At 41.8% G+C, this 23467-nt stretch overlaps 2 protein-coding genes across 2 annotated transcripts in view; both read right to left on the reverse strand.

The window, feature by feature from the left end:
- Nucleotides 1-12595, reverse strand: part of LOC127012651 (serine/threonine-protein kinase SBK2-like) — a 29372-nt gene extending 16777 nt beyond the window's left edge. Inside the window, 2 exon segments of the mRNA XM_050890883.1 lie at nt 10402-10514; nt 12469-12595. Of these exon segments, the coding sequence (XP_050746840.1) occupies nt 10402-10514; nt 12469-12595 (240 nt within the window).
- A 511-nt stretch (nt 12596-13106) lies between these two features.
- Nucleotides 13107-22312, reverse strand: CMBL (carboxymethylenebutenolidase homolog). Its single transcript, XM_050891667.1, has 6 exons — nt 22246-22312; nt 17961-18183; nt 17072-17179; nt 15875-16017; nt 14358-14449; nt 13107-13340 (listed from the first exon to the last, which is right to left on the reverse strand). The coding sequence occupies exons 2-6, from the start codon at nt 18173-18175 to the stop codon at nt 13161-13163; spliced, it is 738 nt and encodes a 245-aa protein (XP_050747624.1). The 5' UTR covers nt 18176-18183; nt 22246-22312; the 3' UTR covers nt 13107-13160.
- Between the last annotated feature and the right edge of the window lie 1155 nt (nt 22313-23467).

Here is a 23467-nt window from a genome sequence, read left to right on the forward strand (position 1 = left end):
CCATTTATAGGGTAATGACAAGTCCAGGATCTCCCTCCTGATCTGCAACTGCAGATCCGTGCTCTGAGTTCAGCATCATGTAGGAATGTGCTAGATTATTTTCCCTGAAATGTATTACCTTACATGTATCTATCTATGTTGAAGCTCATCTGACACTTTTCTGCCCAACCACTTAGTTTTGTGGGATCCTTCTGAAGTTCCTTGCCATCAGAATAGTATTTGACCACCCAAGGAAAGTCAGTAGCATCCTCAAACTTGGAGATTTCACAGGTCAGTCAATTCTCCAGGTCATCCATGAAGATGCTGAATAAAACCAGTCACAAGAGCAATCCCTGGGCTACCCTTTGAGGGGAACTTCATTGCTCTCTACAGCTTCCCAAGGAGGGGAAGTGGAGAGGGAGGTGCTGATCTCTTCTCCCTGGGATCCAGTGATAGGACATGTGGGAACAGTTCAAAGCTGCGCCAGGGGAGTTTTAGACTGGACGTTAGGGAGCATTTCTTTACCAAGAGGGTGGACAAACACTGGAACAGGCTTCCTAGAGATGCGTAAATGCCCCATGTCTGCCAGTGTTTAAGAGGCATTTGGACAATGCCCTTAACAACATGCTTTAACTTGGTCAGCCCTGAATTGGTCAGGCAGTTGGACTAGATGATTGTTGTAGGTCCTTTCCAACTGAAATAGTCTATCCTATCCTATCCTCACTCCTTATTCTGCTCCACCCTGAGAAGTGTCCCATGCGCCCTACCCTTTGCTTCTTGTCCTTTACTCAGCTTTCGTTCCATAAAAGGACCTTTCCTCCAACCCTGTAGCAACTTAGTTCCTTTAATAACTTTTGGTGAGGAACCTGTCAGTGGCTTTTTGGAAGTCCAAATGTATTATGCTTCCTGGATCCCCTCACCTGTGCTGACTGAGACCCTCAGAGAACCCAGCACGGCAATGACGCAGGATTTCCCTTTACAGAAGCCACACTGACTCTTTCTCAACAGACTGCTATTTACATACTCATCGGTCTTTCTTACTCTTTATTATAGACACCACTTTCTTACCAGGAATGGAAGTCAGACTCACCAGTCATCTTTTATAGTGGGGGGATTACACTGGCAAGCCACCAGTGCTCTGGCACAGAGACATTAATGACGGGTTATACAGCTTGGCCAGCAGTTTGCAGTTCCACATTTGAATTCCTTCAGGACTTTTATGCAAATGTCATGCAGTCCTAGTGACTTATTAACATTCAAAGTATCCGTCTGGTCTTGCTTCAAACTAAGCTGCCTCCTCTGACCAATCTACTGCAAATATGGCATCAGGAGTGGAAATTTCCCCACCAAACAAGGCACTCCTCTGCTGGAAGGTGGAAGAAGCAACTGCATCCCCAGGCTTCTCTCCCAGACAGACATAAAAGAAAGGAGCTTTAAAGCTTCCTGAACTCCCTGGGAGAAACATTTGAAGTCTGATGTCTTAGCAAATCTACCTCTCAAGCTGAATTCTCTTGTCTCTTTCCCAGAAGCATGGCTGCCAGTGTGGCTGTTGCTGCATCTGCAAGGTAATACTATTGAGGGGCAGAGGCAAGAAATCAAGACTGGTCTGGAAAAATACAGTACCTGGGAGCTGGACCCAAGTGACACTAGGGGGTGATATTAAACTAAGGAAAAGTGCAATAATTGTACAGATTCATTTAGCTGCTTTGAAATTCAGTTCCATAGAAGTGATCTGTTACATCTAAGACCTTCTAGCCTTCATTTTTCTGAACTGGTGACCTTCCAGAGTCTGAGCTTCAGCTTTCCTTGTCACTGTGGTCTAGTGCTCCTCTGGTATGAGATGACACTAAGTGAATACCAAGATACATGGATGGCTGAGGACCTGGGACAAAAATGAATAGGGGGCAGACATGCAAATATGCAGGCAGAATCAAAAGAGGCAGAAAAATCTCCTTAACCTGATGAGACATTATTGGATGGACATGCATGGCAGGGGTAGGGATTTCAACTACAACATCCCTGCTACCACAATTCTTCTCCACAGAAAAAGGAGGCAGGACAGTTGTGGCTGCCTTGAGCCAGACCCTGATCCCTGCTAGCCTGGGTTTACCTGCATGCTATCCTGCCCTGTAGGAGCTGTAGGACCTGTCTACTGCTGTGGTCTCTGGAGATTTTTCAGTTTGCGTAGCCCATCCAGGGAACTGCCCTCTGAGGGATGATCTGCAGGCATGACACAAGCTATAGGATGCCCAGCTGTGCTCCATCCCTAGGGGAGCTCAGATACAGTTTAAGTCTTCCAGAGAGGAGATTTCATCAGCCTCTGTGACCACACGAAAACAGGCTTCACTCATGGGAGGTTCAGGCTCCTCCCTCATCAGAGTGTCGGAGACAGCTGCTAGTGCGCAGACGTTAGTAGGGATTGTTGCAGAGATGAAAGGAACTGATCCTCCAGACTAACCCTGAGCTACCTCACCTTTATGCCCTGTCATAGCTGGCGGCTCCACCAGTTCTCAGCAACCTCACGTACATGGTAAAACATTCCCACACTTTGTGGAGAGGCTTTTCTCTTCTAATCCTCAGTTCTGAATCACAGAACCAGGCAGAAAGGATACGTCCAGGATAAACATGTCCATCCTATTGTGTCCTGAAACATTCGGGTTGTCTTGTTCATGTTACCATGCAATGGAAAGTTCTTCTGCAATGATTTTTCCTTACCAGGAGGCTCAGATATTAAGATTATTTTTTCAAAGAAGTCTGCAGTTTTGGCTCCTTGAGTTGGACAGCCCAAGCCTAAGCATCAAAGCTGCCAGCAAATCACAGCGCATACTAGAGGCAAAGACAGCAAACAGTGCTCACCATTTCTTAAATTCAGGCTTTGGTTGTTCCTAGCTGGACCCCAAAACTGTGCATGTAGTTAGAGATCTGAACACCAGAGATGTCATGTGAAGCAGTAACATATTACTATTTCTGACATACAGCAGTGCAAACAGAAAGCTGTGGAAGGACGTACTGAACAGGTTTGGAAAACTCCTGAGTAGGCTTGGCCAGTAGGAGTGGACATACCAAGATGCTAAACCAAAATGTATTATCCAACCCATGCAAAACAGGGAACAGAAAAAGAGTTTTTGGCCTTGAGTCACACCTTGTTCTTTTGTACCTCCATCAATCCATAGTAACTCCACCAACTACAACAGAATTTCTTCAATTTGCAGCGCATTTGGTCTCAAATTGCACTTATATTCCAAAGGAGATAAGTTCCAACAAAATTACGTGTAGTGTGAACAGAAACTAGACCTAGAATAATAAAAAAAAACCCCAAACAAACAAACCACAACCAAACAAACAAAAAACCCACAACCAACACAAAATAGTAAGAACTTGAATCCACAGTTCATTTTTTTAAAGGATTTTATTACCTGGACACTTCTAAAGACATTTTTTTAAAAATTGGGGGGAGTGGTTTGTCCACAGACTTTCTAAAACCGCAAATGCTGGTAATTTCTGGGGGAACCCAGAGTACCCAAAGTGACTATGTATCATTGCCCAACCATCTATTTTCCTGAGATAAGTGACATTGCTGCTCTTTCTTTACCATTGTGCACGTTTAGTTCAGTACCAGCTCACTTCTGCTGAAAAACTTCACAGCATGGCTGAGCTAGCAGAGATCACAGGCTTGCACTAGGGGAAGCTGGTCTTCCCATGTGGGCACATCTGTACAAGTTCACTTAAGTCATCGCTATCAGCATCAGTGTCTTGCTCAGATGAACTTCAAAGTGCTTTTCTCCACAGCCACTGACCCAGATTTGCGAACGTGGCCAGCTGTCAGTGATAAAACCAGGACATTAAGCAGATATTTTCCTCCATTAGGAAAGACACAGATCAAAGCCTCTGCCATATTGGCCATATAAACTCTTTAAAAACTATCCATCTCTTGGGGTCCCTGCACTATACTCTGCTATTCTTTCAGAGGAGGAAATGGCTAGGGTATCTGTGATGATCTGGCTGGAGCATGAATCAGGTGCCTCTGTGTAATGTTGCCCAGTGGCTCTCAGCCACAGCTTGGAAAGCTGAAAGCTCTCCAGCTAATGCATTATTTTCTTTCAGTGATCTCATGTTTAAAGCATCATTTCCTTATTCTTCGGCTCTCCCGCGGGGTCAGTAAATTCCACATCCAAAGAAGATTTTAATTCCTTGGTGAGTGACAAGCTGGAATGGCAATTTGAGCCCTAATCCCTCTCTTGAGTGGTGAATGGAGCATCTCGTCATTAGTACATCAGACAGATGCAATCAAAGATGTCATGGGAATAGCAAACACCAGCAATCTGAGCCAGCTGGAAAACGATAAGACTTGGGATGGTCCCCTCTCCACCCCATCAGCCTGCAGGGGTCTTTGCTGAGCCCTCCCCACCTCCCTCCTATTGGTATAGCATGAAACAGTACAGACACCTTTCTTTTCCTTTCTCTTCCAGCTCTTTTCTTTCCTTCAGACCCACCATTCCCCAATTTGCCTGGGGGGAAGAAGGAATTAATATTTAAAACTTGCTCCACTTTATTCATTCCTGTTTTATTTCCTTCTCCTCTGAATTGCTTTCCAGCTCCTTGTGTTTCTGCTGAAACATCCTGACATGTTCCTCTTCAATCCCCTTTGCATGTACCACTTGGCATCAGCCCAGCAGAATGGGAGGCAGTGAAATTAGGGCTCAGCAAGGGAAAGGAGTGGGTGAGATCCCCAAAAAATCCCAGATGCCCATCTTTCCCCAAGATACTTTTGTCTTACTGAGGGTTAACTTCCATCATTCCACCAACTTCGCTGTCTACTTCCTGCCATTATCCTGGGTTCAGCAGTTCCTGGGAATTTAAGTTTGCACTTTGGCGTAAGATCTACAAATCACCCAGCAACAGCCATGAAGCAACATGAGGCCACCTGTCTCTTACAGTGCCATTGCTCACAGTGTGATGGAGAAAGGCTTAGTGACAGCGAGGAGTGTTTATCTCCTCAAATCTCTAGGGCACCGGGAAATAGAAATGTCCCCTGCCTTGCCTCTCCAGTGCTGACCCACTGCCTCTCCTTTGAAGCAGATCTCCCTTTATCTCTCTCCACAGAGGGGCTTTACCTCCACTTAGTAGTGCCGGCTTTTTGCTCCTCTCCAACGGAGGCACCTCTCCTAATTTTATCTAGTGTTCAGCCAAGGCTCATTCTTGGCTCATTAAGTCAGGGAGACGGAGGGGAGGATGGGTTACCCATGACTTTCAGGAAGCATCATCACTGCTAGTGTCTTTCCCCACCTGGACACCCCACTTCTGCATGTCCTGCCTTACCATCTGCCTCCCACACCTTTCACTCTCCTATTTGTTTTTTCACCTGCCTGTCCTCACACACAGACAAGACTTATTCAACAGATCCTTGGCAAGCAAAAAAAAAATCTGCACAGGTAAGATGTACGTGGACTAGTGAAGGTGATCTTCAAGGGTCAGCCCCAGGTCTCTTTTCCTCTTGTTCACAGTGTCTCTTTTCCTTCTTGTTGAGGTCCTTGAACACTCTACTTTTCCCACAACTCTCTGATTTTCAGCAACTAGCACCACTCTCTGCTCTCTTCAGTGCCTGTCTCCCACACCTTTCCCTTTCACAGCCAACCATGTGCTCCCTCTTCATCCCACGTGGTAACTCTTCACTCTGCCTGTTCCAGTTTCATCAAAGACTCTTTCTGCCTCCTTCTTCCCTGCCCTGCCAGAAAGACCCTAAAGCTGTGCCACCTCTTCCTGTTCTGTGGTCTCTGCTGCTCTGCCTGTAGTCACTTGCCGTAGGTAGCCGCTTGCAGAGATCTAGTCTGCAAAAAGTGAGAAAAGTGCGAGAGTGAGATGTTATACAGACAGATAATTAGGGCTGGGTCTCAGCAGTATTTTGCAGAGGCAAAAAAGACAGGATTATGTGCACTCTAGCTGTGTTGCCAGCCACTGCAGTACAAGCCCAGTCCCACTTGGAAGGCCTTTGGCTATGAATAATGATTTCAAGCTGACAAAGCCTGCTAAGATGATTGTTTAAGCAAAACACCCTGCTGACAAGGCTACGCAGCTTTAGCCTGGCTCAGGCTGTGAGCAGAACAAGTTCATGGCTGCTTGCAACAGCCTTGACAAAGCCAAACACAACAGTGTTGCTCTCTGCCTTGGAGTTACATAGCAAAGCGACATCAGCAAAGCGTGGGCTGGAAATGAGCAGCAAGAAATAACATTGCTGCAGGACATTGTTACTTCTGTTTTTCTGGCTTAGAGTGATTTTAATGATGTGATTTTATAGTTGCATTAGCAAAGAAGGTTCCACCATTTTATTTATTTAATTTTTCTTCCACTATTTGTTATATTCCACTATAAAGAGAGAACATTTCTCTGGTTATCACATCTGAAAATACAGATGTGATATACATCCTGTATACATCAGCAATACACCTGAGCAGGAGGTGAGCTCTACTTTACCTTGCCCTGTGGAGCCAGAAGTTGATTTCCCCTGTAGTGGATAACAGACACAAGTGATCCTGCCCCTTTAATTTTGACCCAGGTTATCTCTGTGTCTCTCAGAAAGAAAAATCTGAGCAAAGTCGGAGTTAAACCAGCTGGGTGAGCAAAACAGGGAAAAGCTGGGACAATAACAAGCGTGCATTCTATTCAAACCATCTGACGGGTTGCACTGCTTACTTACCTTGCACTGCTAACCTACCCCGAGCTGCTAGCTGCTGCACACAGCTACTCACAGCGACAGTCCTACTGACAGGGAGAGTTTTCACAGCTTGCTGTTCTCCAAAGCAACATCACAGAGCACTAAAAAGTACAGTGTTTGCAAATGTATACAACATGCAAACTATCTCTTCCCCCTGCATCTCTTTCTCCTTGCAAACACCAGTGCCTAAAAATTACCTTCAGCTTTTTGCTCAAAGGAGTCAGAGGAAGCAATAATGTTTTGTCTTTACTGAAGGACATGGGGTTTTTACTTGTGGTTAGCCACCCATCTGAAGTATATCTTGGCAGCTTTCTTAATTTTCTAAGGATTCTGGAAAAAAAGAAATAACCTTAAAGAAATCTTCAACAATCTGTAAGCTCAACACCTGGAAGAAAAACTAAAGAACAGTTTAATAGTGGAGTTGGAATAATTTGCAATCCCCTTAACAAATAACATTATCATAGCTTTGCTGAAGTTCATGGCAGATTGCAAAATTTCCTCACCAGCTCTTAATATAGCAGTGGTGGGAAGGGAAGGAAAGGAAATGTATTGCCACAGGTGCCACCATCTGCTCCATGGTCTGAAAGGGGAACTTTGTTTTGGGGCTTTATTAGCCCATTCCACTCCCTGCTTTCTGAAGTTCAGCATTCTGTTATTTGCTGGACTTTGATATACTTCAGTGCCAAAGATGAGAAACAGGCAAATAAGTAAAATGTGCTGAGGGAGGTTTCTGAAGGCATAAAGAGAAGGTAGGCACCAAACTCCCATCACTCTTCCCATGGGAGCTCTGCAACAAAGTACTCTTTGTGGGTCCATCTTTATTTTTTCTTATCTTAAATGAAATTAAGCTAGATTAGATTGTTTTGTGTCCCTGTGACAAAACTACCTACCTGAGAAATGGTTCCCTTACTACACCTTTCTAGAGGCTAAGCGACCACTCTTTGCCTGCGGTGAAACACACTGAAGTGTCATTAGCTAAAGGTACGAATTCCAGTTTGATTAAAATCTGCGCTAGGTAGGCAACTAGTCCTAGTTGCATAGTCCTAAATAACAAGCTTAGTATGCCTGTGGATGTGGCCAAAATGAGTTAGAACAAGACCGTCAGATGGGCTGGATCTGAATCTACGGGTGTAGTCACTTCTACCACATCTTCCATCAATTCCCCAAGTTCCATTCAACTTCTGGTCAGTCCTCTGGCCTTGAAGCCTCACTAATCCAGCACAGCAATCATTCAGCCTCTTCCCTCAGGCCTGCTTTGAAGAAGGCAAAGACAAAAACCCCTCCAAGACCTAGCAGCAGAGTTCGTCGGAGCTACAGGTTGCAGCTGAGGAAGGAGAACTGCTCCTCACACTAGTACAGCTGGCGCTGTGCAGAGGGACATATTTTTAAAGCAAGTGCACAGTCTTTTATAATCTACCATAAAGCATAGATGCCATCCTGCCTGCAGGCCAGAAGGTATTAGATGTTTTTTATACTGACTGAGTGCACATTATTTTATGGGAATATTGGCACTGTTATGTAGTCGTGTGTGTGTGTGTGTGTGTGCGTGGGTGGGTGGGTGGTGGGGGAGTGCTTTTCTTTGTCCTTGCTGACTATGGCCTGTTCACTGAAAGCCCATTCCTGTTTGGAGTTTAGGAGCCAAAAAAGCTGAGAAAAATTACAAAGATAAAACAGTGACTATCATCTGGTTTAGACACTACAGTAAAAAAACAAAGCAAAACAAAAAATGCTCTAACTTGACAGAGAAGAATGCAGAAAATGGAGCAGAGTCAGAGAGTCATCTTGTTGATTAAAAATTGTTGCCATAAAGATTAAACTGAAAACCCATAAAAGAGCTCCCACTCAGTGTGTAAAACAAAGTAAGCAAATGAAGAAATAGAAGCTAAGTCTGTGTAATATTAAACCGATCAAAGATATCAGATGCTACCAAAATACTTGTGCCAGAGAGCTGAAAACAGGACCTGGAATTCAACTTCCAAGAAGGCAGAGGATCCAGTGGTTCAGATTCAAGCTGTGGTTTAGTATTCTCTTTTGTATAAAGGACCTCAATCTTCTTGTGAAGAGGAGATGATCAGCAGTGGACAGGATATGTGCTCTTGTTCTTCAGGATTCTGATCTCCACCATGTTCTGTTGTCCTATCTATCTCCAGTCCCTGAGGTTTTCCACCGGGAGACCTCTTTCACTTTAGTCCATACAACTTTCTTCACTCAGGCATCAAGGATTCCTTGCATGCAGGCCATGAGCCTTCCTCAGTATAACACTTTCTCAGTGACCAAAATCCCACTCAGTCTACAAAAGGTGATGTTAGAGCTCTTCTAGGTTCTCCCTTCCATTTCGTCCACGTACCGTGTGATTGCCCCCAATAGAGTCTCAGTTCCCCATATCCCCAGGGTTACCCTCAGCCCATTCCCTCTGCCCTCCTGTTCTCCTGCATCTCGGTTGTCCCCCACCTTTCCTTAGTCCACTTCCCTCCTGTATCCTCTGACAACCCCTATGCAAGTGGTTCAGGCTTTCTGTGTGCTGACCGGCCAGCCAGCAACCTAAATAATACAACATACCGATGAATCCACGCCACGCTATTTTGCTCAGTGCAGTGAGTCTGTCTCCTCTATGCTGTCCAGATTTTCTAGAAATGTAGAAGAACTAAATAGCACCGAGGACTTCACTGTTTTGTCAAATTCGCTTGGAATTGATTAAAGGGCTCTAAAGTTAATAGGAAGGAACTGACAAGACAGCACAACGCCCAGGGGAACAAAAGCATCTGCGTGAGGTCCCCTGATCAGGCCTTACATACGCCTACTATGTCTGCCCTGGTGTTTTTCTGCAGCTGATTTACTTTATATCAAGGCTGCTAGGTTCGGTAGAACCAAACGTTACAAACCTGAGTTTGTAATGTCTAGCCTATACGCCTATATGTCAGCGCTCTCTAAACACAAAGGATATTCTCAAATGCAAGTTTTGAGAATGTGTGTGTGGTTTTTTTAGTAAAGTTAATGTTAACACTGCCAAAATTCTGAGTTTTCCATCTTAGATGCCATATTTCTACAAAAACAAATACATAATGAAATGCAATACCTGTCCTACAGCAAGCCACTCTGAATTCTCCAAGGATAATGAATTTTGACAAAATACTCCTCAGTTTCACAGTCTTCCCCTGTTTCAGGAGAAATTTGGTAAAGCTTAGCCCAATTGCCTGAGACATCTGTTCATTCACATAAAAAACCAAGCTGGAATGTTTTGCCAGCCAAGATACTACCTTCCGAGAAACCAAGGCTCTTTTATTTAAAATCCATGTCAGACAATAGTTGCAGGGAGTTCAATTTCATCACCTCTGTCTGTTCTCATAGCAACCGTGATAAATTGGGCATGAATCCATAGCTGGGAACTGAATTCATACTTTACAGACTATCATCTGAACCACATACCCACGTTGCTTTCTTCCGGGAAGGTTTGTGCATTGTTATCCTCCCGTTACCCCAGAGCTGCACAGGCACACACATCAGATGTGTCTGTGCCAGTGAATGGAGGTGTCTGCAGTTCTCCCACATGAAACTGTTTCTCCTCTATATGCTGAGTCCAGAACCATGTCAGGACTGGCAGGAAGCACAGAAGTCACCGTCCAGCCCTTCGCTCCGTCTGTAGGTCACTGGGAAGCCGCACAGATCCAGCCCAAGGGCAGGATCAGGGAGGGCATCATGGAACTTCTCACCTCTGATGCAGTGGGACTATTTTCACCAGCATGACTCATGGCAACAATGCCCTGCAGACCTGAAGAGGCTTTCCCTGTGCTGGCTGGACCCACTAAGAACAGGCTCGTGTCTCCTGAAATCAAACAGCAAGGAGATGGGAACACAACATGTAGTGCCCAAACCAGAGAAGAGCACTAATCGCTGACCGAGGGCATAAGCCAAGGAGCAAGGGAAGCTTTTGCACTTTTACCTCAGAGGTCTGCATGAAATCTTTTTGAAAGACAGAAGAGTTTCTTTAACATCAACTCAGTGTGGTGCAGGGAGAACTATTTTCTCACGGGAGATACACACTGCATTGCAGGAGGAAGTGGAAGGAGTGACGTGAAGAAGGGGTTTGAGATGGAGGGATGGCTGAAGAACTGCTGGGGATGTGGGACCTGAGGTGGGACCCATCTGGTGGGAGACCCCAAAGCAGAAGCACTGTGGAGTTCAAAGACATGCGTGCAGCTGCAGCTCCATCATAGACCACTTAGGGCTAGCCTGGCACATGCCCCCAGCTAGGAGGGAGCCAGAGGGAAGGTGATTGCGTGAGGGAGCTGCCAGGCACGGCTGGCAGAGGCGACTGCAAAAAGAAAAATATTGTGGGACAATGGAAACAATTGAGGGGCTGCACCTTGAAGGGCAATATTCTGTGAAAGCTGAGAGCTCCCTGGGCACACGTGTATTTCACTGAGGTGAAACTGGGCCGTGTTCAGTACAATATTGTAGCCACATCTATTCCCTCAGCATCACAGAGGCAGGCAAGACCTCACCATATGATTACTGTGAATTACACTGAGAGGGACCAAAGGAGCTGAAACACTGTGATCCTCCCCTAGTCACTAGGGATAGGCTATGCCTTACCAATCCTGATACCCAGTTAAATCACAGTAGAGAGAAACCTGATGATACTGGAATGATTTGTGGAGGTGAGGAGGTAATATTGTCATCCAGGTTGGTTTAGATTCAACTCTGAATGAGGGGCGGAGGGTAGGGCAACTGCCTGAGACCATGAGAGATGACAGGATTTGCATCGAGCTGATTGTGAAATGATGCCATGCGCGTTCCTGAAAAAAAGGAAGGAGCAGCATCAGAAACTCAGCTGGTGCTGGGGCTTCTGATGAAAATATTGTAAGGGAGAAAGGAGTGGCAGACACCGGTGCTTAGTGAAAGAGACATTATTAAATGTCAGACGATTCTGACATGGAGGAAGGGCAGACAGCATAATAAGAGGCCATTTCAGCTGCATCCAGATGTCCGCAAGTGTTTCAGAATCAAACAGGAGGCTTACAAAGGGGGGGAACACAGGCATGTGTCTGAGGATGAGAGTAAAAGAACAACACACCCCGTAGAAAGGCTAAGGCAGCAGCATAGCTTACTGCTATCAAGTGACACAGAACTAGTAATAAAAGTAATTGTAAATGCATCAGAAATGAGAGAAGGGCAAAAGGAAAGCGCTGCCTATTAGCAGGAAGGACAACTAATACCAGGAAGTCTGGTAAAGACTGAAGTGTCCGCAGCCATTTGGTTCAATCTTCACAAAAGTTAATTTTAATCGTGTTCTGTAAGAAATTAATTTTATAGCGGAAACAGGAGTACAGATGTACGGAGGGGGAAGAAAAATTAAAACAGAAGAACTAGGTGTAAGCAGGTTTGAAATTCACCTTGGGGAGTTTAAGCACCTCTGTGAGCCATGAGCCATGATGTCTCTGCACAGACAGACGTGCGATGTCCCCTGGGAATGGAGGACAAACACAGAGGCCAGCCTTTCCGTGGAAGAAAGGAAGGCACTGGTAGTGCTTTTAGGCTATTGGTAATGCCTGAAAGATATGAAAACAGATTATCCAGAAGTCAGTTGATAGACACCGAGCAGATAATAAGATGCTAAAGGAAATAACAAGGTGGCAGCCAACAAGAAACTCCTGCCCTCCTGAGCTCTCCCCCTACTAGACCAGTCTGGAAATGGAAGGAAAAGAGGGATTGGAATTCTTCACTCGCATTTTCTTCCTATGCTCTGTGTATGTCTGATGGTAGTCTCCTATTCCTACTTTGTTCTTCTTTCTCTTCTGAGTTTTCCTGCTCTCCACAGTCTCTTTGTGTCCTACCCTCTTCCCACTTGTTCAGGTTCTTCTTCTCTGGTCCTGCATGTTCCTCTAGTCTCCTCACTTCAGTCATGGTTCCCAGCTCTTTGCAGCCCCCTTTCAGTCTGCATACATTTCTTCCTATTGTCCTTCCCCTTCCCTCTCTCTAGCTCTGTTTTCATGAATTCTGAATAGCATATTCTGTTTCCAAGAAAACGTCCCAGCCTTCCAAACCAGAACTATATTTACCTCAAAGCTGAAAATCTCAGAGCTGAAAATCTCACAGCTCAACTAGTCTAAACACGGCTTTTAGGAGAGCATTTCTCAAGCGTGGGCAGAGTTTCAATGATTTTTTTATCATATTGACATTAATGTGAAAAAGTGAAACTTTCAGATTCTAGAAAATATCCCACATGAGATTCTAATAATTTTAAGATACACAAGATCAAATTTAAAAATCTTTTTTAGCTTTATAGCTTTCAGCATTTGAAAAGCCATTTCTAAGCATCTACTTAGAAAATAAGTGCAAATAAGTAGTGTTATTGCAAAAGAGCTTTACAAAATATTTTGATGGGTTTAAGAACATTTTAATCAATATAGTCTGTATTATTTTCCAATTTCCTACAACAATTGATTTATTTTATGGGCATTTATTTATGCTAAAGATATTTATTCAGCCAGTTGATCATATCCTTTCTTCCTTCCTCAATATAAGGTTTATCTTGAGGATTGATATCTTCTCTTTTGCGATGTACAAACCCATGCGTCTGTCCAGGGTAAATTTTAACTTCATAATCAACTTTACAGTTTTGTTTAAGCTTCTGCTCCAGTAGGGTGACCTGTAACACAGAATGTTGCATGTTGGCCAAGTACGGAGTTAACATGTTATGTATTTACAGTCCTCAAATTGTCCTGTTTTTTTACTTTTCTGGGAGACAGACAGAGCGTGTCCTTGCCATTGTTTTCTCTTCTACTAATTTTATACCCAAATGCATTTCTGTTACTACACTTTCTTTATTTAACTAGGCTTGTTTCTCCAGTAAGATAACAGCATGCAACTGTATAAAACTGCAAAAAAGTATATGGGTTACTGTAATAATACCTGTAAAGGTAAAAACACCTATTGCTCAGTGTCATGAGAAGGTTGGCATGTAGTGATCACTGTACAAGTTAATGCTGATAGATCTCACAAAAAAAAAAGGGGGGGGGGCAAGATTTTGAATTAATTTGAAATTGAGGGAGGAGAGGCACAGATACAAAATCGGCAGTTCAAAGCTACTGGCATTTTTGGCAGGAAAATTAAAGCCAACACCACTCAATGAAAACGTGTCTTCCTATTTGATCCCCTTGGTAGATAATCATCTTTCTCCAGTCATTCTCCACCCAGGGTCGCCAGGAAGGCTGTTGACAGAGTACCAGAAAGAAGAAGCTCTGCAGGACAGTGGGGGAAGGAAAAGGATAGTCACAGGATTTTTAAATTCTCCTGCAACTAGTGATTCCACCGGTACAGGTGGGGACTTTCCACTGATTTTATGCACCATCAGTATGATTAAAGAGTGTCTCCTATCTTAAACTTGACAGAATTCTTCCTTTGGATTCTTACCCTTTTCCTCCTAGGAACTCTCATATAGAAATCATCCATATTTTGCAACAGAAACAGAAAACATTTTTTAGTGTCACTGTAAAACTTTTTGATTTGGGGATAAACAACATAAATTTGTGTAGAATTACTGTAAGAGTTAGGAAAGAGGAAGAAAAGTGCAAATTAGTTTTCTACTTTCTCTTAATTAAATATCAAATTACAAAACAAGCATGAAAAGCATTAAAAAGACAAATACCTCTAATGGGAAACTCACCTGCTCCAATGGGATGTAGTCATCCTTTTCAGCAAAAATGAAGAAGGTGGGATGAAGCAAACTGGATCTGTCCTCAAAGAACTTGATCACTCCTAGGGAAGAAGGAGAGGCATATACAATGAGTCATGCTGCTTGAAATGGTTAAATCACTACCAAAGCTATACAGTCAAAATAAAAGACATTCCGATCAGTTAGAGCTGATCAGTTTGCAATGGAATTAAACACGCTTTGCTTAAAAGTCCCTTTTGTTTTGAGAACTTCCTGTGATTTGGGATGTCATTAAAGATAGAAAGACCAGCTCTGTCTGAAAAAGTCAGGGAAGAATTGTTACATTTGCCCCATTCTTGTGGTTTTCTTTGGGCATCTGCTTCTGACCACTGCCAGAGACAGGGTCCTCTGAAAGATGGACACTTCAGAGCTGCTCGCCTCTAGCCTGGCATGGCCATTTACAAGATAATTGTAAATATTCATCTTTATACTGATATAAATTCATAACAAATTGATATTGTAATTTTGACTATTCAAATATATTTGAATTTAAGTAACAGTAAAACTAACTAGCTATTACCCTGGCCACTCTTTTCATCATTGAAATTATTACAACAGAAAAGTAAAAAATTAGCAAGTAGCATTGTTGAATTGACTCAGCTGATCAGCAAATCAGTGCAGCAAAATAGTCCCCATAAGCTTTCTGGAAAAATACCTTCAACTTCCTTTCACCTCAAATGAATATAAATTGCTCTGGGTTATATAGAAGTACAGAGGTTTATAGCAAAAATATTAAAGGTAGCATTAAGAATGGAAGTGTGAGAGTGCAAGGGTTAAAACAGGGAGTTAAAAAATCGTTCATATTGGTAAGAAGGGACCACTGCCAGCAGTAACATTGAGGAATAAGTTGTTCATGTCATGACCTGAAGGTCTGCAGCCTGTGCAGCCCCCAGCCCAGATGACTCATCAGCACAAGACCCTGCACTCTAACAGAAGGACAGCAAAAAGGTTGCAGTGTATCACTACTGCCATGTCTTTCCCTGTCAGCCCAACAGGGGAACAGAGTACAGACATGTGTCAAACAGGATTTCCAAACAATGAAAACCAGACGGTGGGCAGCAACCTGTCCTGACTTATGCAGACTGAGGTAAGCAAGAGACTGTGGCGAAGATCCACCTCATAGTAACTGGTGGCTCCTAAAAGATATAAAAGATGTGCCCAGAAACCATTTTGTCATCCCTAGTCAAGAGGAACCTGAACCACAGTGAGGCCTTGGCATTTGGTGTCCCTTGTACACTATGTTGCACAGAAGCGATCCTGGCCATGCCACTTGAATACATAGACCTTGCTGGTTATGATTAAGTGCAAAAATGTGAGCGTGCAAAATCATATTGTTTAAAGATTTTGTATAATAAAATAACTTCCTTCCATAAGATGTCGCACTGAATTTTGTTACAGTAATACTTCTACAGAATAAGTTCCTGTACCAGTCATGTCTGCTCAGAACATAATAGATATTTGAGACTTACCATAGAGGGACACCCCTGTCTTTAAATGAGGATTTTTCAGCATCAGATGTTGTACTGCTGCTCCACCCCAGCAAAACCCAATGACACCAATCTTCTTTGCACCACATTGTTCCCTTAGATACTTCAGGATGACATCAACTTCTCTGAGACATGTAAATGAAAGTGAATTAAGGCTTTAGCTCTATTCCCCTGACCTCCAAGGTGGCTGCTGCTCAGACTGCCTGGGCATCGGTGACTGTCTTTGCATCACTCCTGGTTTTTCTCTTTTCTTCACTTATCAAACTGTCTTTATCTCAACCCATGAGTTTTCTTGCTTTGTTCCTCCTATTCTCTCCCCTGTTCCTCTTGGGGGGAGTGAGTGAGTGGCAGTATAGGTGCTTGGCTGCTGGCTGGGGTCAACCCACAACACTAGTTCACTATTATTAATTTCTAAAATACAAGGGGAGAAGACAAAGGAGAAAATCAGTCTTCCTAGATCACTGTTACTAGAACCTAAGGTGATTTTATAAACAGCAGTCCAATTAATTTCACAAATGGCAATAGTTGTCTTATAGGCTAACACAAATAAAAGTTTAAGAGACACACAACATAGGTAAACTATCTCTCATCAGGGAGACAAATATTTTATGAAATTGTGGAAGTAAATTTGAAATTGTTGCTTCAAAATCAGCAGTAACATTATGTAATCAAGCTACATGTCAGATAAAAATGGGAAAAATATAACTAGAAGAATGGGAAAGTAGTATGCTTTGAACTAGCTGGGATCCGATGGGGAGCAGGACCAATGTTCCCTAGTTAAATAGTGTTTGGTGACTACGTTTGCATCCTATCTGAAATCCATGGAAGTTGTGCCTGCCTGCAGGAACTGAATCAAACTGAAATGGAATAAGTGAGCTGCATTTTCTAGCTTTTGCCCTTTTGCCACTTCTTTTCTTTTGAGTCATTCATCTCACTTCTACTCTCTGCACAGGTAAACAGTGGGTGCTTTTATTCTTGTTCAAAGTTCTACTTTTTTCCAAAAAGCACCCCTCACATAACCATGAGTTTAACCCACGAGCTGCATGAAATTTCTGCTTGTGGATATCCAGCTGTATTTGACCCATTAATAATTTAGGATCTAATCCTGTATCTTTACTGAGGCAAAAATTCCTACGAAAGAAGGATGTCCACTTGCTGGACAAGGAACAATGGTTGTACTTGTCTATTTTGCCAGCATTTCGGGTTTTCAGCCAGTCATCGAAAGACGCCCAGTCATTAGAAGGTTTCCAAGCTTCTTGTCCCACAAAAAAATCTGGGCAGATGGCTCTGCAAGAAAAATGAAAACATTTTATGTCCCTGAAATAATACTGAGAAAGGATTAAAGGGAAGTCCGTGTGTACTACACAACAAATTCACTTTGTTGAATACACGTAGAATTTAATCTACATCAAAGCACTACACAAGAAACCCTCATTATTTTTCTGTCTAATAAGGAGACTTAGCATAACTTCTAGATACATTTTGCCCTGTTAAAATTCATTAATTAATTTGACAAATTGTTAACTGCAATTGAAATTCCTTACTGGTTTCCTACCGAGTTTAAAAAAAAAACCTACAATTTACATGGTACATACATTTGGGCTACAAGGAATGCTAACCCAGTAATACAGGAAAGAGGATACCCAATACGCTTTTCACATATTTGAGAACTTGTTTCTTTCTTCGGCACAAGCTGGTACACTTTACGTTCACTAAATGAGTTTCAACTTCTCTGGAACTTTTACTGCAAGAGCGAAGTTGCACAGATGCTACGTCGGGAGGGAGGAAGCAGGCTGCTTCAGGCTCATGGAGGATGAAAGATGCAGAATAAGATTTTTCTCTGTTTCCCCTCTCTTCTTCCGTGCTTGCCTACTATCTCGTTACAGTAGGACTACTCAACTGTTAGACTTCTTACACTGTTTTAACAAACAGGAAACTCTTTAGCGAAACATATAAGGGAAGCCTATGAAATTATTTGTGTTTGTACGGTTTGTATAAAAAAAGGAAATAGTTGGTTCAACAAACTTTCTTATTAAAAAGACACTTTGAAAACAGTAGTATTTCTTACATGTATCCATTAGCCGCAAGCATATCAGCCATGTATCTGGTGTTTGGGAGTTGCCATCCAAATATATCATGAATCACAATCACAGCTTTGTCTGCGCTGGCAGGTGGTTTGCAAACATACGCCTTGATGTGCTCAACTTGTACTTCCTGCCCACGGCCTCCATAGTCAAACCTGTCTCCAATATCACATGGGCAGGGCCTCGACTCATTAGCCATGTGGGATACTAAAGAACAAAAAAAATTCAGTTGTGAATACCACAGCATACCATACTGAAAAAGATCAAAATACAGTGCTATCATAGACTGTTGAATTCTTGAATCGTTACAGTAATAGGGTGAACATGCTGATTACTGTTAGATCTAAAATGCAACATTAGTCAATAAGCCCATTGAGTTGTTTTTTATAAATAATAATCTTGTTAGAGTTACTTATGTTATGAACTCTTCAGCGGGGACCTGGTACACAACTAGGACTTCCATGCCTTACAGTAACTAATACAGTAAAAATAAAGTTATGACCAACCAGCCAGGTAACCATCACAAATTATTTAAATAGCAATGAAGCCAGTTCTTTCACTCTTCATTGTGTGTATGTCCTCGTCAGGAATTCATAACTTTCTTTAGTATAGACTGTAAAGGCTTAATACAGGACTTCTTAGCATTTTGAAGGAAAAAAAACCCACAGCTACTGTGTAGAAAGATATAATTACACTTAGATTAAATGTGATATTTTCCTCCAGAGACTTAAAATATTCTGTAGCTGACTTTTTCAGTGTCAAGAATTCCTTTTTCTAAACCAGCTTTTGCCTCAGATGTTGCAGACTTTTGAAGGAGGATACTTAAGGAAGGTGCCAAGAAAAATATACCAGCAAAAGCCAGAGTATAAAATCGTATCTGTTTAATATTAAATAAGGAATGCATTCAAACTCCAAGATAGGAAAAAAGAAAACTGAACATAAGGAAAAACTCCTTAAGTTGAGCCAAATGTTTTATCAAGAAGGTAACGTGAGGGCATGGTTAATTTTTTACAAACTGTTGCTTCAATGAAAATAAACAAGTAATTCACAAAGGTCAGAAAATGCCAGCAGAATCTAACACAGATTTATGTAGCTCCTTGGTCTCAAGTTAATGATTTTATGCCATCGACCTTAGGTTAACCAACTGGGTGAACTGACTTCATATTGCTGCAAAATGACCCGAATAACTTATTTGAAGATGCACAGAGCATGTCCAAATTATTAAAGAACATGGAGAGAATTTAGATAAAGCTTTACCTAAACTCTCTACAGATAAATTGTGTGTACTATCTAAGACAACTTTGCTAGTACAGAAACAAGGATGTTCAAACTTGACTATGCCCAATATACTTACAGACAGAAATGGGAAAAAGCAGGTTACTGAACAGTCCCTGAACTTAAATAGTTGTGGCACTAAAGGGACAGCTTTAGGAAAGCAAACAAACAAACAAACAACCCTACAGCCAGGAGATTTGCACAGATTTTCTGTGCAAAAGAATGCACAAGATGTTCTGGATTTGCAGACTTTAAAATTCAGAATATCCCAAGCAGTGTTAGCAGGGCTAGGGTTGCAGATCCTGTGAGATTTCATTTTCACAGATCAATTCAAGACAAGTTGTATCTTATTTGAAAGCTGTCTTAACTCCGGGCACACATTTATACTAATCCTCTACTTTTTTTTTTTAAATAAAACACACCCACCCATAGGTGGGTTTTTTTTTTTCACGTGTTGTAGTTTCACATATAGGACTTCTAATTTAAAACAAGTCTACTAGGAAAAAATTAGTTAATAGATGAGCATATAAGACAAAATACAGTTTAAATATATAATAGGAAAGAGTCGATAACTAATTTTCCATTCACAAACCATTTCCTTTTGATTAGACTAAAATCAGAAAATGTAACAAAAACAGCAACTGAATATTAAGAAACATGTATTTCAGAACTCCAGAAACACAAACGCAATGCCTTTACCAGTCCGTATATCCTTAAAGGCTTTAATTGCAAACATTTCACATTATCTTATCAAATGTAAAGCAACACATAAAACATGAAATATTTAAAGATGCAGATATAGCAGCTGAGGAAAAGAGCTCCAGACACAAGCCTGTGAGAGGTAGTGTTGGCTTATATGGTTTATAAGCCATATAGACTTGCAAGCTTTGTAGTGTAGTCAAAACGTTTCAGTGTTTCTACATTTGCCATAGTATGCATTACATGCAAACAGTATCTTTTTCCATTTCTAAGATGCTACTGAAACATTCGTTAAAAATTAATCCCCCTCTCTTACATGCATCAAAGCTATTCTTTTAGGAGGATCTGTAAATCCACAGCCTCGGTGTTCCACCATCTCCACCTGCAAGCACTTGAGCATTTATTTGAAGACCAGACAATAACTTTAGTTTTCAGAAACTTGAACCTACAACCAGAAAAATAAAAAGATATTGCTGTGCGGCTCTTTCAACAGACTGTCCTGAGTCCTCCTCCTGAGAGGTCTTCCTCACCTCAGGAGGGAAAATAAAAGGTTACTGAGCCATCATCTCAGACAATTAGGGAAGAAAGTAGCCCCCTGATAGCATTTAAATGAGCATGCACTCTTCAAAAAAGCACGTAGATAAAATGGAAGTCCCCCAAACATGCTGAGTCAGACCTCAGCATGCACTTGGTTTACATTTCTTGGCAGGAAAAGCCGTGGAAGTTTAAAAAAACCAAACAAACCCCATACATACCTGTAGCACAGCAAGTGTGTGAGATAGTAGAGGCAAGTTGCAAGAGCTCAGCGTGGATGGTTGCCGCCGAATGTGATCCCAAAAGAAAGTGCTACCTCATAAAATGAAAGGCGTGAGTGCGAGGATCAGGTTTCTTCAAATAAGAGTTACGTAAGTTACTGCCTTTATCTTTGCGTATCGCAGAGTCACAAAGTTAAAAGTTCACTCTTTTTAAAGCCGTTAACTTTATTGCTAGTGTAGGCAGGGTGTGCTACTGTGAGGAGTACTGCTATAGCCGAGTACCAAACCTTCTTTTTAACTTACATAAAATGGTATTAAGCATTGGAGGTCTTTTCAGCTTAGGAAACATGTTGACTTAGCTGAGCAATTCATTTAGACAAAACTTGTTTTTTTTTAAAAGGGTGTTCCTTTGTTTTTAAAGATTGGGGTAGTATCACTTTTAAACACTACGTTGGCGTTATTATTATTTCCTTAGACTATTCATCCATTGGTAAAAGACATCTCTAAAGTCATCAGCGGGGTGAGGTAGTGCAGTAGAGACGTCGTTTCAAAGCTCTGTACAAGACAAAGCTTACACAATATAGGAAAAATATTTTCTCTGAAAGAGTGAAAATAAATAATGTAAAAAGGTAACAGTTTTGTAGATTGCTGTACATATCATTATAATAAGTGTTCAAAATGCTGATACATTTTTATCCTATCACAGGACATTTTATAATTTTTTTTTCCTTTTGAATTAAAGTGACTGCCTGATCCTTGTATCCCTCCCATTCTCCTGATTTTCTTTTTATTGGATTATTAGGATTATTCTTTGAAGAGCTTTATCTAAGGATATTAGCAATCCAAAATTCACTGTTTCCTCAGAGGCACATCTAAAAAGTAGCACTAAATGCACGTTAGTCTACCACACTTTTGCCTTGGGAAAGTGACCAGCCTTACAATTTAGTCCTCATATATAAGCTGTTTTTCCATATTCTAAATAACTTTGTCAATGCTATTTATTTACAATTCCTAAAATAAAGTCAAACGAATGAAAAAAAGCCTACCAAAGAACTCCAGAGTGAAGTCATAAGGTTCAAAACCCAACCCTTTTGTTTTGGTTTGGTTTTTTGGCTCTTCCCACTTGTATACTACAAACAACAAATTACAGCACACAGGGAGCTTAGACATTCCATAGCAACTTCAAAGAACAGTAGTAAAATAAATGCGAGAAAAACTGGCAGTTTAAATCATTCCTAGAAAAGAGAAATGACAGCAACGCTTGCAGAACCTTCTCTCCACTGGAGTTGCTTAACCACATTTCCACTCCCTTAGTCACAGTAACGTGGCTCTGGAAATTTTTCTTTATACATAAGACTATTCCCCTTTACCTTAACATTAAACTTCAGAAATTAAACAGCTTTTAATTAGATTCCCTGGTGTTTCGTGTTCCTTGATAGGCAATCCATGCAGTTTTTTTACTTAGAAGTCAAAACTTAGTTCAACACATTCATGATCTCTGTACGTGCAGTTGGTTGCACTTTGTACTGCAAACACATACCTCTTTTGGATCTCGCATTTCCAGCTCTTACTCAGTGACTTACAGTTTCATCATGAAGATTTGGCTGTACTTGTAGTAACTCGTAGCTACTCTTTCACTTCAAACAAATGCTGCATCTCAGTTTCTTTTTTCTTTTTGCTTCGTCACGGTGTTAGTGTTACAGCACACATGCTGTTTCAGTATTTGTGAATGACTGCTGTTCTCTAAATATATGACCTGATCGTCCTCTTGCACATTAGCTAACCTTCTAATGCTAGCAGAACACCGCTGATGTGGAGTTATCCAGGTTTTACACTGGGGTAATTAAGGTACAATAAGCTTCCAGACCTCTACATTCTTCTCCTGGTAAAATGTGTTATGAGAGCGTCCTGGTTTCGGCTGGGATAGAGCTAATTTTCTTTTTAGTAGCTGGTACAGTGCTGTGTTTTGGATTTAGTGTGAGAATGATGTTGATAACACTCTGATGTTTTAGTTGTTGCTAAGGAGCGCTTATCTTCAGCCAAGGACTTTCCAGTTTCCCATGCTCTGCCAGCAAGCAGGTGTGCAAGAAGCTGGGAGGGAGCAGAGCCGGGACAGCTGACCTGAACTACCCAAAGGGGTATTCCATACCATGGAACGCCATGCCCAGTATATAAACAGGGGGGAGTTGGCCGGGAGGGGCAGATCGCTGCTCGGGCATTGGTCAGCGGATGGTGAGCAACTGCATTCTGCATCACTTGTCTTGTCTTGGGTGTTATTTCTCTCTCTTTTTTTGTTGTATGCCTTTTCGTTACTATTTTTTAATTATATTTTATTTTACTTTAGTTATTAAACCGTTCTTATCTCAACCCATGAGTTTTTTTTTTTCAATTCTCCTCCCCACCCCACTGGGAGGGGGGAGGAGTGAGCAAGCGGCCACGTGGTGCTTAGTTGCTGGCTGGAGTTAAACCACTACAGAGAGCTGTATCACCCAGGTAACAGCTGGATTAATATATTACATATAGATGGTATCATATGAAAAGCAACAGTTGATTGGCAGTGGCAAGCCAGAATTCTCTGAAGATCTCCCCATGGGAAAGATGGGATGCCATTAGCAGCATGTAAATGAGGAAAACATGGATGGGAAAAAGCAAAAAAAATTAAAATCCCATTGAGAGAGAGATGGTTAATTAATAATGTTAACTATTTTTACATGAGACACACCACAACGTGCATTTCTCTGATAGTATACTTAATTTGAGAG

Source organism: Gymnogyps californianus, chromosome 2, assembly GCF_018139145.2.
Source record: "Gymnogyps californianus isolate 813 chromosome 2, ASM1813914v2, whole genome shotgun sequence".
Taxonomy (NCBI): Eukaryota; Metazoa; Chordata; class Aves; order Accipitriformes; family Cathartidae; genus Gymnogyps; species Gymnogyps californianus.